Source organism: Eleginops maclovinus, chromosome 1 (assembly GCF_036324505.1).
Source record: "Eleginops maclovinus isolate JMC-PN-2008 ecotype Puerto Natales chromosome 1, JC_Emac_rtc_rv5, whole genome shotgun sequence".
In the NCBI taxonomy this organism is placed as follows: Eukaryota; Metazoa; Chordata; class Actinopteri; order Perciformes; family Eleginopidae; genus Eleginops; species Eleginops maclovinus.
The window spans coordinates 14,402,602-14,417,295 of record NC_086349.1 but is presented as its reverse complement, the minus strand read 5'-3'; the positions used below and the strand labels follow the sequence as shown (position 1 = coordinate 14,417,295).

At 41.1% G+C, this 14,694-nt stretch overlaps 1 protein-coding gene across 2 annotated transcripts in view; it reads right to left on the bottom strand.

The window, feature by feature from the left end:
* LOC134865591 (adenylate cyclase type 6-like) overlaps nt 1-14,159 on the bottom strand; it is a 31,239-nt gene extending 17,080 nt beyond the window's left edge. The window contains exons 1-3 of one of the 2 annotated variants that reach the window (XM_063885223.1): nt 13,907-14,159; nt 11,678-11,867; nt 10,443-11,334 (exon numbers count right to left, since the gene is read on the bottom strand). In XM_063885223.1, the coding sequence (XP_063741293.1) occupies nt 10,443-11,333 (891 nt within the window). In that variant the 5' untranslated portion in view covers nt 11,334; nt 11,678-11,867; nt 13,907-14,159. The remainder of the gene's footprint in view (nt 1-10,442; nt 11,335-11,677; nt 11,868-13,906) is intronic. The other variant, XM_063885216.1, reaches the window with a different exon arrangement.
* Between the last annotated feature and the right edge of the window lie 535 nt (nt 14,160-14,694).

The window sequence follows — 14,694 nt, the reverse complement described above, 5'->3', positions numbered from 1 at the left end:
AATAATATCCCACTGGACACTTCCCTCACGCACAGGCACGCTGGAATGTACATGTTGACAAATTATGTTTTCACACCAAGGGCCATTCAGTGAGTATTTCTGTTATTCTAAACAAGCTTTAGCAAAGACAACTGTCCAAGCCTTTTATGTATATCCAGCTAAAATGTTCATGAATGGGTAACTTGTAAAAAGTCCTATGACAGTAAGAGGAGCTGAGAACAGAACACCACAGTTGTGACATAGTGTCACTTATTTAAAAAAATGTATTTTTCACCTGATACATTTTTTGATTCATCCTGGAGTTTTTAAAAAGTCTGCCAGACATCACATCAACCCCGAGCTCAACTGAAGCCAAGGTCCAAACTTTAAAAGGCCAGAGTGCTATATCCTATATGTAGACGTGCTAGCTCTGGGGACCCTGACTGCAGTTGACATGGGGGCTCCTCTCCAGCATATGACCTTTGATAGGCATCTGGAGCTTTCAAAATGTCTTACAGAGATAAAAGTCAGAGCCCAGTCACATGCGGCTCTTCATAGCCTGAAAAGATAACATTTGGTACCAGAGGGGTATAAATAGACAACACTTTGACACTGTGTTGCATTAGTCCGGATTTGATCAGGAGTCACTACGATGTGTAATTACTGACATAGGAAAGAAGTCATTCCTTATAAAGTGAAATGTTGCAGATAGGTGGGGGTGCCTGTCTTTGCCATCTTGGGTTTCTGCCATCTGGATTTCGAGCTTTGTTTTTTTTCATCATGGCTCTGTCCAAACCAAAATTGGTCTCAGGCGACCAGAGAGGCCCCGATGTAATCTTTGTAAAACATTGAAGCAAATTCCGTAAAAGCTAAATAGAGCTGGACCCAAGCCGCACATCTGTCAGAAAAACCGATCCCATATTAATACTTGCAAATAAACTTTGTCCAAACATGAGGACAAAATCTCCCAGCAATCATGGAAAACAAACTGCAACCACCAGTTCAACTACCTCCTACTCTTTTCTAATTTAATGAGCATGACTTTCCTCAAATAAAAAAAGATTATAATGCTCAGTTATCCTTCTAGAGCAATAACCACATTTACTCTTGGCTGTCTTAAGTTCAACAGTTCCAATAAGGACAAAATGCATCTGGCAGGCTCTGGTTTTATCAATATTTTTCTGACTCTGTATCTGTGGAGCCTGAAGACAGCCCTCGAAAAAGATCTATCAATAACAGACAACTTGAGAGGAAAAAATAATAGTAAAAGAGGGGAGTGTATGAGAGATACTCTGTCATTTGATAGCTTTGAACAAGGCCTCTCCCTAAATCAAACAGCAGGGTCACATGAACTCACATTTTAGCCGCCTTTTTTACTTTCTTGTGGTTCATTCCACTTGGCTGTATTTGACCATGTAGCTTCCTGGGGTTAAGATCTGCTTCAGGACATGTATAATTTGTCCCTTTTCCCAAACATTCCCAGTGTCTGTGAACTAGAGGGACAACCTCAACATGATCTTGTATTACTAAATGAGAGTCAGGTTTTACGACTCAGATGGACTTTAAATGACCTAATGGTTCAGCTTCAACGAATGCCAGTTCTGTTTTTACTTGAGGGATGTGAATATCAGATATATAGTTATTTATTTATGCTTATTGAAAAATGCATAACTTACTGAAAGTCGTAAGCCAAGGTAAGTCTTTAAACTAACAGTTCAATAGCATTAAATTAAGCATCATACTATAAGATACTAAAAAGCACAAAATAATATATATCTGGCACTTTTGTTAAACATTTGTATTATTGATTGTTTCTATTTCAATTGTACTTCTTTTATTTCCTATTTCCAACTTCCCATAATAAAAATTGATTTATAAGTGATGCATAAAAACACACATTGGGACTTATTGAGTCAAAGACGTTTATAGGAAAAACATATTTTCATATATAAACAGTTCAATATTTTTGTAGTATTTGGAGAGATGTTAGTATGAGTAGTAGCATCAGTAATGTCCACTGCCTTTCTATTCCCTCATTTAAATTAGGATTCACCAGATAAACTGTTTTAATTAACACACATTATTATGAAATGCTCTATTGTATTAGATGTGTATTAGATAATGTCGTGCTGATGTTTGTCATCGGTCCAGGATCAGGGCCTAGCGTGATGGATGGAGGGGGATAAGTGGGCAGGGGTGGACACAACTCTCTCCTCCCAGCTGTGTCCTCACTAACCCCTCACTTCCTGTCCCTCACACCCTCACATGCACAGCTGCAATTACAGCACGGCGGCTACATGACCACAAGATTTGGTTAATTCGCCTAATACACCGACCAGCCAAGCAGCCGCTGCATCCACTCCTCGGCTGGCCGCTCTCACAGATTTGAACTATGTGAGGGAGTCTGGACCTTGAACTGTGTGAGCTAAACGTCCAGGAATTCACAATTCCGCTGCTAAGGCCTCCATCTTATTTAAAGCACAATGCACAACATTAACCAACAGCCACCATTTCACGCTGACAGAGACAAGTGTAGAAGAAATGTTAAGAGTTAACTGCAAAATGGGAAAATGTCTGCTGGTGACAACATGGTACCACATTTGTTTAGAATTAGACCTTTTTTTCCCCTCTAGCGAGTCTTTAAATACTGAGTAACAGAATTAAATAAGATAGTGTGTGTGGGCCAGATGCTGTGGCTCCAATAAAAACATGCAAGAGTTTATTTTCTCTGTCCAGTTATATAAGCATCTGCAAACATTCACTCCACAGTTTTAACCACTGTCCTTCCCAACCATACACAATATTGACTTTTACTACAAAGCATACAGATCAATACGGCGACAAGAACAACAGGTTATAGTTTAAACAGCAGAGCAAGTTTGGTTTTGGCTTTGACTTAAGTTTTTGCTTCTTTGAGCTGCTCAGTCGAGGATGAGCTGATTCTGAACTCATGCATATAACACATCCGCCTTCCAGGCCATCTTCAGGAAAAGTCACATGGGACATGTTTGTGAAGCCTGATGCATCAGCAGCGTTTTCACAGGAATAAAACTATGGGGGTTGATTTCCACACATGGTTTGAACATTTCGAACTGAAACTGTCATTGTATGTCTTAGTGTTCTGGGCTTTTATTCATGAGAACCATCTCTGCTTGGCCCTAATGGATAAACATACCAAAACAACTGTGATTCAGACATATTGGGTGTTTAGGGAAATGTGTGTAGCAACTACGGTCCTTAAAACATAGAAATGCTTGTCACACTTATTAATTAAAACTGCACAGAAAGTTTTTCTCTTTTACGTGTGACAAGGGAGCGTGATAAATTAAGGCACAAAGCAAAACTCTCTTAAACCTTTCTGCAGACGTGTGAAGGCGTAAAGAGCATAACTTCCTTTGGATTAACCCTGAGTGTGTAAAATTACATCATGGGACCAGCCAGGGTCTTGTATCTGACATCATTCACAGAAAATGTGAGTAAGACAGAGAAATGGTTGTTGCTTAAAACAGGAAAAACTGTTAACACTGGACAACCTATTAGGAAGATCTGCTCTTTCCATTTAATAAGTTTGTCAGGTGAAACTTAATGAGGCTCCGCAGGTTAAAGAGGGTCTGTAATGTATTGACAATAGAGATAAGGATGGCGTGCATTTCAACAGCAGGTTTGTACAATGATAGTGAATACGTTTGTTAATTACAGCTTTACTCCAATGCATAACCTGCCCAACATATGACGTGGCTGCTTTAAAAGTGTCATTGTAACCGGGATAGAGGGATAACAAGATTGTTGGATAGTGGGACAGTGACCTTTGACAGAGCGCCATTCACCTTCCTGTCCCCAGAACTCAGATGGGCTGTACTAATCTCCACGGGATCCAGAGTAGCACTGCCTTTAAAAGCCTTGGGGCTTGCATGGCACACAGATGAACATTTAACACTGCTAATGGATTCCTAATATATATCTCTTGGCGGTGCGCCATGGCAGTCATCCTTAAATCCCTATATTTACTTTTGCAAAGAGCCAAGTTGCTAGTAAACCGTGAGCTGTTATTAGAAGCCTGCACTTCCTCAACCCTGACTCTCACAGCTATTATTAGTCCGGCTGTTATTCCACTTATCATCGTCCCTTATTTTAGGAGCAATATTCCGCTTATCACAAAATCCTAATTGCTCCCACCCATAGTGGTGGCAGTTATCTGGTATAGTATCATTGCCTCTGGTTGTAATACAATAACTGGATGAGTCACAAACTTTCTCCCTCTCTGACAAGGGGTGGGGTTGGGAGTAAAAAGGTGGGACTATTATTTGAGCCAGTGCATTGTTCGGCACCAACAGTACCTGATGATCGGTTCTTAACATTTGATAGCAGCCAAGTGAGCCTCTCTGACAGACACAGATCACACACACTCCACTTCTCCTGACCGTGTGTGTACACTGAACCAGATTTCCTGATATACATAGGGCTGGGTTTCAAATCTCAATATTTAATAAGTGAGTGCTGACCAAAATCTGTCCGTATAACCACTTGTTGAGGTGCAGCAATTATTAAAAGTTGGCAGCAAATACATCTCTCATCTTGATCGCTCATTGTTTGATTACACATGTCCTGATCTATATTTAGGAAATCTTATTTATTCTAATACACACCGTTGATTGTCTTATTATACAATTTTATGTAATCTAATAGAGTCAATTCAAGGCTGTATTTAGTTCTTTATTATTACTGATGCTTAGGAGAACAAACAATGGATTTTGTCTTTAATAATAAAACTAAAGCGTAGAAAGTCAGTTATTATTGTATTGGTAAAAATCTTTTCCCAGCTCTAAATATAAGCCAATAAAAATCATGTATCTTGTTAATCAACAGTGATAATATAATAATAATAATAATAATAATAATAATAATAATAATAATAATAATAATAATAATAATAATAATAATAATAATAATAATAATAATAATGATAAAGAGCCAACAAGTCCCCTGTCACACTTCCCAAGCAGACATCATATATAATAGCCTGTGTGTTGGGTTTTTTCTTAGGTAACACCAATGTACTGGCCTAAATGCATTATGCACGCCTTGCTCATGCCTGTGACATTTCATTGATTGGTGTCTTTTTTCACCAGCACTAAGCAGAGGGATCAGTAGGTTTCCACTAGTTCCACACTCGTTGACCCCATAACAAGCCGCCAATTGAACAGGTTTTTCCTCTAGTGCAGGATCCGCACACAATAACAAAAGCACAGACTACATGCACCTTTGGGACTTCACTCTTTTTGACCTGCCTGTCAATAGCTCACTCTTCAGAGGAGTGCATGTGGGATTTGGTTATCCAAATATATCCTGCTGCAGTCAAAGGAACCAACTTCAGTTTAGCTCCTTGATAAACCATGTATGACATCTTGCACGCACGCTGGATATACATTCTCTAAACAATGACACAGTAAATCACATAATCCCTCTTAAAATATATAGTCGTATGGATGCACAGCTGTTCATACTTAAGTAAAGGAAATACAAGTATCAAAGCCAAACTTCTTTACCCACAAGAGATAGTGAGATAAGAACAACACAGCCAAATGAATCCGTTTTGGACCATTCGATATGGGTGCAGTGGTTCACACGCGTCTGAATTCCAGCCTCAGTTTGAATGTTCGGCATCACCAGATGAAACCATAACTCAGGTAGATAAATTTACTGTAGACAAATGCATAGGGAACATGTTCTGCTGAGTACTCATATACATTTGGTCAATCTGTCAAATGTCACTCCATTATGTTCTTCATAAAAGTCAGATGTTTTTCCATAATCTGAAGATCATCCATTAGAAATATTATAAGCTTACTGTAAAGGCTACAAACAATAACTTCATGAAGCTACTGAAACACAAACAGCCCTCTGAGAGCTGTATTCATGTGCCAAAGATTCAATGTCAAGACGTTCAGTGATGTCAGGATCACAACAGAAGAACAAACATTGACGTGATCACCAACAATTGTAGGAATTTCGAAGACACCGAATTCCAGATGCCCTTTGATTGGAAAAACTTTGATTAGCCAACCATCAAAGCTTAAAGTAAATCAGCCACCAGCTGTCAGAGAAGCCTGCAGCAGACTTCTTCAACCAAACGCAATTTAAGGGATGAAGCGTGCAAAACACAAGTAAGCAGAAGAAAGCAGTAGGAATCCTGCTCATTTGTTAGCTACGGGTAACATCCCTTAACAGTATCATTATTGCGACTAAATGTATACAACCAGTTTTTAAAAACACACCTTGCAGTCACGATATGTATTTGAATATCATTTCATTTAAAACTAGATGAAGTTGTGTAAAAGGCAAGTTTTGATCATAGAAATAAAATATTCTTGAACAATGTCACAAGCCAGTCATGAAAGTTCAAGTTCATCTCTAAGCAGAGGTTTGTTTTCAGGCCAGGGTGGAACCGCCAGCGAGGAAGTGATGGTTAGTACTCGATTTCAGCCTTAGTACCTCCAGTCTCACTCCAGACCGCAGACTTGCCACCCAAATTAATCAATGAGTTCCCTCTGAAGTCTGTTATCTGAAAAAGTTATACCTTCATCTCTTTAATGTTGTCAGACAAGGCCCTTTAGAGCTAAGCGGGAACATGGTGATCCATGGAAACAATTCCCATGAGTAGCATGAGATCAATCTCGTACTGTTGAGAAATAAAGGGCCACTCCATCTAAGGGCGATTTTGTGAGAGAGGAATTATGACTCACAGAAAAAGAGGAAGAAAAGTGTAAAGAGAGAAAAGAGTGGCTGCTCTTTTACAGCCATGTGCGTCAGCCCAGCATTATTTCACACTCTCCATCCGTGGCCGTCCCCTTGTCACCACTGTAGCCCCCGCACACCCCCACCCCATGCCTCCCCGGCTTCATCGTGGAGGTCCCTCACAAAGACCTCTTTTGTCTTCCCCATCATCGGATACAAATCTTCTCAGCTCTGATACTGCACATATATCTCCGTAGGGAACGTTTAAATAAGGGAAAAACAAATCTGGGACACAGAAACGGCTGCAGAATGATGAAGTCCCAGAAGAAGAAACCAGCTTTCCCAGATCCCAGAGTCCAGCCGTGTGACGCCAGGAGCCACAGAGTGTGTGTGAGCTGACGTGATGTAATACAGAGAGTGACATACTGAATGGAGCCCATCTGTATTCATAAAACTCGTAGCTTGAAGCAAGACAAGAGACACCTGTTGAGACTGTGAGCTGACAATGAATTTCCTTTTCATCTAAAAAGATATTCAGATGAGGGAGATAAAGCTAATAATTATGGATGGGGGGATAAATAAATGACACAATATTCTGGTTAAAGTAATTGCGATTCACAATTTTATTCAGATAATAATTAGATATTACAAAAACTCTTTGGAAGTCGAATATTCGAGCTGGTGATTCACGTACAAAGGCTGAGTCCTAACTTCAGCAACCCATGTTAAATTCCCACTAAACCTAACCAAAAAAATACATCTTAAACCGGCTCATTACATGAAAATCACTTTAAAATACAGTCTTAAATATGTTATGCAGGAATAAAGAACAAAAAAAGCAACTTCATGTATGCCAATTCTTTTCCTCACACCTGAATTCCTGTATGTTTTACTCCTCCAGTCTAAAAGAGAGCAAGTAAGCTCTTTCAATTTACTAATGTCAGGATATTCATGACTATCCCAATAATGGAAATTCCCCTCAATTATCATACTGTGATTTTTTTTATCCTGATCTCCAATAAAATCCTATATCATCCCATAAACCAATAACAGCAATAAACAACCCATCGCAAACCATAGACTATGAACACGCGAGAGAGAGAGAGAGAGAGAGAGAGAGAGACAGAGAAAGGGAGACAGAGACAGAGAGAGGGAGAGGGAGAGACAGAGACAGAGAGAGAGAGAGAGAGAGAGAGAGAGAGAGAGAGGCCCTCTAGTTAAACAGCATTAGGCCAATGTCCCATTATTGATTGCTTAGAGAGCTGAAATGTAAAGTGTTGGGGGTCCAAGCCTGCAGGAAGGGCAGCGGTCCATCAAAAGTCCAGCTCTGGAGATCACACAGGCAACAGGCCAATGTTCCTGTTGTCACACTGTCTAGTCTGGGGCATGGGTACTTAACACACAAGCTCACTGGACCAGTAGAGTTATGTCAATATTGCCCTATTCAGACTGGCTCCACATTCATCTGGTTTCTTAATAGCAATGGTTGACACATGTCCCTCCGGAGTTACATAGTGATCATGTGTGTTTTTCTGGTTAATCTGTGGCATTTTCTGATTTGTGATAATTTTTAAGGGTGAAAAGGCCTTTGAAACATCATGTAGGGGACACTAATATTCTCCACAGAAAACAGTACAGAAGTACTAGAGTAAAGTAGTAGATAAGCTTACACTACACTACACTACACTACACAGCCCTTCCTGGACTGTTGACCTATGGAACCAATTACGTATATAGATGGCAAATAGAGGGATACATCGTCAGGAAAACGATTAAGGGATATCACCCATATCATAGTTTTGGTTGTCATATTGGGAAATCACAGATGTGACATGAAATACAAAACAAAGGCTCAGTTCTATTTAAGTGGTCCAAAAGGAGGGCCAGTGAGCCAACATGAACACTACCAGGACCTTCAAACCGAAGCCGCTAAATGAAATTCAGCCATCATTCATTTCATGGTTAACATCTGTGCTTTCCCTACTGCATCAAAACGTCTTTCAGTAAATGGCATATTCTATCGATAAGCATCACTGGTGGAAAATCTACGTTTTACGTACAAGTTTAGTACGGTCATGAAATATATTTTTTTATTACCAGATCAATGAACAAATAATTGCACCTTTACAATGTTTTATATCCTTACAGCATGAAGGGTTTTTACGGGTTTTGGTGGTAAAAAATTAACTGGAAACCTTAAATGTTTTTTTTTCTCTTGTCTGGTATATTATGAAATAATAAAATAAGCTAAAAATGTTGCTAAAACACATCCAATGTTTAGGAAATTATGGCTGGACTTACAAAAGGTCATTCACTACTTCTGCTGTAGACGTTTAGCAAATTAATGAATGTACAATTTAATACTAATGTCATCATCTGACAGCTCATGCAAGAGAAAAAAAACGAATAAAGAAATGTTTCAAAGTCTTGGAGCTGAGGCCATCTGTAATTGTATAATTCAGTTTTGATTTTTTTCCACAGCCTCCACTACGAAGAAGTAATCATCCTGTTTTCCATCAAATTCATTGCACAATCCGAGTATTCCACCCCAGCCTGTTTCATTTTACTACAATAGCCTCCTTGTTTTAGAGAATTGCGGGCCTGAATGGCACTATGCTACATTATCATGATATTCCTCCACAATGCAGCTAAACGGGCTCATTCAACCCAGATGACCTTCCACAAACCCCAACAGAGCCCTACAGCACAAAACATGGGCTCATTAAAAATCTCATTTGAGATCCACAGCATCATCTACTTTTAGTAAGGCACCTTTGACATGGAAAAGGGGTTAGGAGTCTGTACACTGTGTGCCCTATATTGATGGGAAGAGAAAGTAGGGCGTTTCTACTTGTGAATACAGTAACAACATTGTGCTGAGTTGTATGGTGATAATAGTGAGCCCGTACTAGCACGAGCCTGAGACATGTGTCTTGTTCTCTGATGAATATAAATGTTGTCTTTCATTTTCTGAGAATGGCTGTATAGCAACAACAATGTTCCAAAAAGATCTAAAAATCTATTGACTATTACATTGTATTTGTTCAACTATTAAACTATTGATTCCTAAAACAATACTAATACTAATGTAAATGTAAAATAAATGTGTCATTAGCTGCTGTTCTCCGTACTCCTGCTAATCGTATATAGACTTGATGGGAACAAAATGCACTGTTCTTGTTTTGCTAAAACTGCATTGGTTTCAGCCAAAAGTGATAACAGAGTTCAGCAGACAGGCAACTCGAGTTCTTTCAGTGTGAAAGTATGATGGAAATTTGAACAAAAAGACCCTTACTGTTGGAGATTCCCGCTGGATGATTTGTGTAACTCGGATAGTGAAGCGGTGTATTGACTTTTACTGAAAACTTTATCAGAAAAATGTGCCTTGAGCCCCTTCTAATAGATTAGTTTAGTCAAAAAAAATGTCATACATGTGTGTAAATTAACCACGATAATGAAAAGCAGCCCAATAACATAACGACAATCTGTTTACCATCATTATGAAATGGGAAAATCCAGAAATAGTCAAATTAGATTGAAATGTGACCTAAATGAAAAATCGAATACCAGATCGGTTTATAAGTGTCAGTTCTGATTACTATGCAGATGTTAATATCACATTGAAATGCACTGTGTTAGAATAAAACGAATAAACAAACTGACTCAGAGATATTTCCTTCCATTATATTGTCAGAGCTTCAGTTCTGTGCTTACATGCTGTCACTCACCTGTTTGGAAATGAACTTGTACTCCTGGTTGAGCTGCCAGGCGGTCACCAGGTGAATGGTAGACAGCACGGCTCCACTAACCACAGCAGCTCTCATTCTGACCGGCAGCAGCGTGTAGATAATGTAGATGAAGAAGACTGTCCACCAGATGCCCTCTGAAGCACTGGGGGGGTACACCATGAGCACCCCGAAAACCTGCACTACAATCAGCACCCCGATCACCAGGTAGCTCACAATCCACATGTAGTCCTGGTGGAAGCCGTTGCGGTTGCACACCACCATCATGGCCAGGAAGAGAGCCATGGCCACAGAGAGTATGGAGACGTAAGCCACGTCAGGGGTGGTTTGGATGCAGTGGAAGGTCAGCATGACCGCACACACCAGCACCAGCACCCCCATCAGCATGGTCAGAGAGCTCTGGTTGAGCCTGAAGAAGTAGCGCTGGTACAGACGCTCCAGCTTGGCAGATTGAAATTTCTTAGATTGGAAAACCCACATTGTCCGCATGCAGCAGTCTGCTGCACTCATCGCCTTGCAGCCCGTCTCTGCTAATTCCCCTAATTCCTCCTCTTTTCTGCCCTTGAGGTCACCATCTTCAAAGCCCAGGGCCACAGCCTTTAGACCCAGATCCCCGCCACCTATCCTCTTCCCGTAGTGGTCCTCCTGCCAGCCGCAGCGCAAGCCAAAGTTGCCCCCGCTGGTGCCTGCCCCACAATGGTAATGCTGGGGGGTTGCATTAGGGAGCTCCAGGTCCTCGGGGTCCCTCAAGCAGCTCATGTAGTGTGGGTTGCACAGCGATGAGCTGTCCTTCCTCTTCTTGCCATTGCGTTCTCCCCATGCTGTCTTTCGCTCATCCACTCTGCCTACAAAGAGGCCTCTGGCCCACGACATCCTAAACAAAACACAGGGACATTAAGAAAGCATAGAAAGAAAAGTATTGACTAAGTTGGGGCATTTGTGCTTGTCACAGTGCATCCAAAATAGTGCTGAACAATGGACTTCGATGTGGCAGGAGGCACAATATTATAAAAACTAAATCACAACATGATAATCGTGTTATCATTTTCTATTAAAATATGAATAATGATGTCAAAATTATCCTTCTTTACAATATGATGATATCCCAATTGCTTTGTCATTTATAGTAATTGCAATTGCAAAAATGTTCCAAAGCGTTGAACCGTACTGCACAATGTCAGTTTAAGAGATAATGACAACAATGAGGATCCACTCACCTGTGTGGGCTTTATGGTGTGTAGTAACACAGCACTCTTTGGCCAGGCCACTAGTTTATCCCCGCGAGCACACACCATGAGCTCAGACTGGCCCGAGGCATCAGAAGTGTAACCGTGTTTCAGCAGTTCTTCTTTATAGAAACAGTCAGTGTGTCAGACCACCAAATGCTTCTACAGACCACCTGTTTTCCTGGGAAAACACAGAAATTATGTTATGAGCTAGCATTGCCGGAGGAAATAACACCTGAGGGTCAAGATCATTAAGGATACATAAACATAAAAGAAAAACATTGCATCTGTTTACGGGGTAACTTTGCTTATTTATGTTTGCGTTTGCATGTCTTTGTTTATAATTCTCTGGTGAAAAGTTTGACAAATAATAGCGGAGAAAGAAAATGGCTTGTCACGCTCATCACTTTCCCCCATTGGCCTGGAACAGCATTTGCATGGAAATTATTTGCTGTTTTGTTTGCAAAATACTGGTTTGTGACTACAAAATCTCCTACAATCACTGCCTCATGCAGCTGCTGCAAACCAGGCCTTTTTGCCAACTATAGAGTTAAACACAGTCCTATTTCAACACACCCTTCACTGATTGCTGGATTTTTGAACATTTAGGGGACGATCAACAGCTTTCTTGGTGGACAGCACTCTGCTATGCTCTATCATTGCAATCTCCCCCTAACATCTTGAGTGGGCAGAAATGGGTGTGCTCCATTTGACAACAAAGGCCTACTGAGGGGGCACCATCAGAGATCAAGAGCTCTCCAGTCCAGATTAAATTGTCCATGCCTCCCCATTAGCTTTGATGACTCACTGGCTTCTGGCAGCACATGTCAAGGACACTGCTAACCTCTAAACATAATAAGCAAATCTCTGCCAGTCCTACTGAGCCGAGACAAACACTGGGAAGAGTGCACATGAACTGCACACATGGCGGTGTTTACAATCAACAGCAGCCTGTAATTTGAGATGGTCAACCAAAAAAAAAATGCAAAAAAAGGGGGACTTGTGTCTTGATTGTGTCTTAACTAGCTACATATTTCATTTAAGATCTGATGCTGCACCTTCACACAATAATCTACACCTATTACACTAGCACTGCTATAAGCATTTTTGGTTTTGTACTGAGAGCATATCCTATGACCCAGTCTGGGATGATGCAAATATATGGCTTCCCCTTCAACCGGCAGCAATAACCTTAATCCTCGATTCACCTTTGATACTTAAGCGGTAGGTCAGGCAGCAGCATACAGCTCTTATGTAATACCATCTGTACTTGCATGCATCTGCCATTGAATATGAATATAATCTCTGTGCCACATATGGGCCGATTGCAGTCAGCCGTCCTGCATGCATATGCATAACAAATGAACATGATGGCGATGCTTTCACTTAGATTCCATCATAGATTAGCAAAATCTTACATTTCCAGCACCATTTATCTCACCATTGCTAACACGGGCCTGGTGTTTAAAAAAGAAAAGAAAAACATGTTTAGCGTTTACACGTGTAGGCCCAGGCTGTTTGGATGCGGGCAGCCGGCCGAAGCGCATTACATAACAAGACGCTCCAAGTAGCCTACAGGCGACAGCTCTCCGTGTTCAAATGTAGCCTCTTGAACAGCACTACACATGGAGACACTGTACCACCGGATAGCCTGAAGTCGGCATGGAGTATGTTGGCTGCAGAAAAAAAGTGAAGCTAGACACACATCACCGTCTTTGCCAACTTATCAGGAGTAAAACAATCCGCAACTTCAATATTGGCAGTGGATCATCTCCGGATATGGCAGGGATGTGCAGCCCAGTTTACAATGATAACAGGGTCCACATACTGGGCCTGTCTCCCTCAATATTAACGTGTACGTCATTATGTTTTGACTCTAAACAGGTCACTGGGAGAGGAGAAATTGGCGAGGATGCTGTGGGCCAATCCGAAGATAGTGTAAAACAGCTGATTTTCCTCCTAATCGCTGCTTCACGTTAAAGTGTAAATTAATTGCCTGCATAACGACCAAGGGTTAGTGTGTACAGTCCTGCAGAACAGTTCAGCCGCAATCGTCACAGCAAAACACTGTAGTACAAGTCAGCTGTTGGTATTTTCCCCGACTGCTCTATCCTCTCACTGCGTTTCAGTTTATCCGAGCCGCACCGAATACAATAACACTGTGCGGAGCAGTTTCCCAGCACAGCCGCGGGAAAAGCTTAAGAGAGGCAGCCTACTTACCATTGGACATCCTCGTTACATGAGTAACTATCACACCGCAGTGGAGCTCCAGTTTAGCTCTGTGTTCACGCAGCCGCCGTCACACGCTTCAGATGCGGGTCTATCCGTGTGGAAGGAGGAGGGGTTTTGGTTCAGGGTGAAGCGAGCAAACACTGCGAATTTGGCCCGACAACCTTCGCTCTTCCCTGCCAGAGCTACAGTACATACCCACCGCTTCGACCTCCCGGGCTCTCTCTCCCTCTCTTTTCCCCTTCTCTCTCACACACACACACACACACACACACACACACACACACACACACACACACACACACACACACACACACACACACACACACACACACACACACACACACTAACACGAGCTGCATTCGTGAGCACATGAGTCCCCCTAGAGGTGGCACGAGGGTGTCTTCCTGTGCGTGGTGTGTGATTTATATCTCAATGTTGTCAATTTTTTCAAAACTTTAAAATAAGCCCAAGTATTATACGAAAAGATACGGATTAGAATATTTGCATATCTATTTTTAAGTGGCAGAAAACAATATAAAACTCAAGCAGTGCTGAGTCCACCCAGAAAGGGTTATAGCACCACCCAGTGGAGAATAATTTTAATCAATGCCCTTATCCTCCAGAGCCAGCAGTCACAGTGAAACTACTCCAGTGTTTACATTCATTAAAGGAGGCCATTTTAACAATAAAACAATAAAGACAGTAAACAAAGATTATCAGGTTTTAGTGTTCTTACAAACAGCCAGTAAGCAGCCCAACACATGATTAAATGTAAT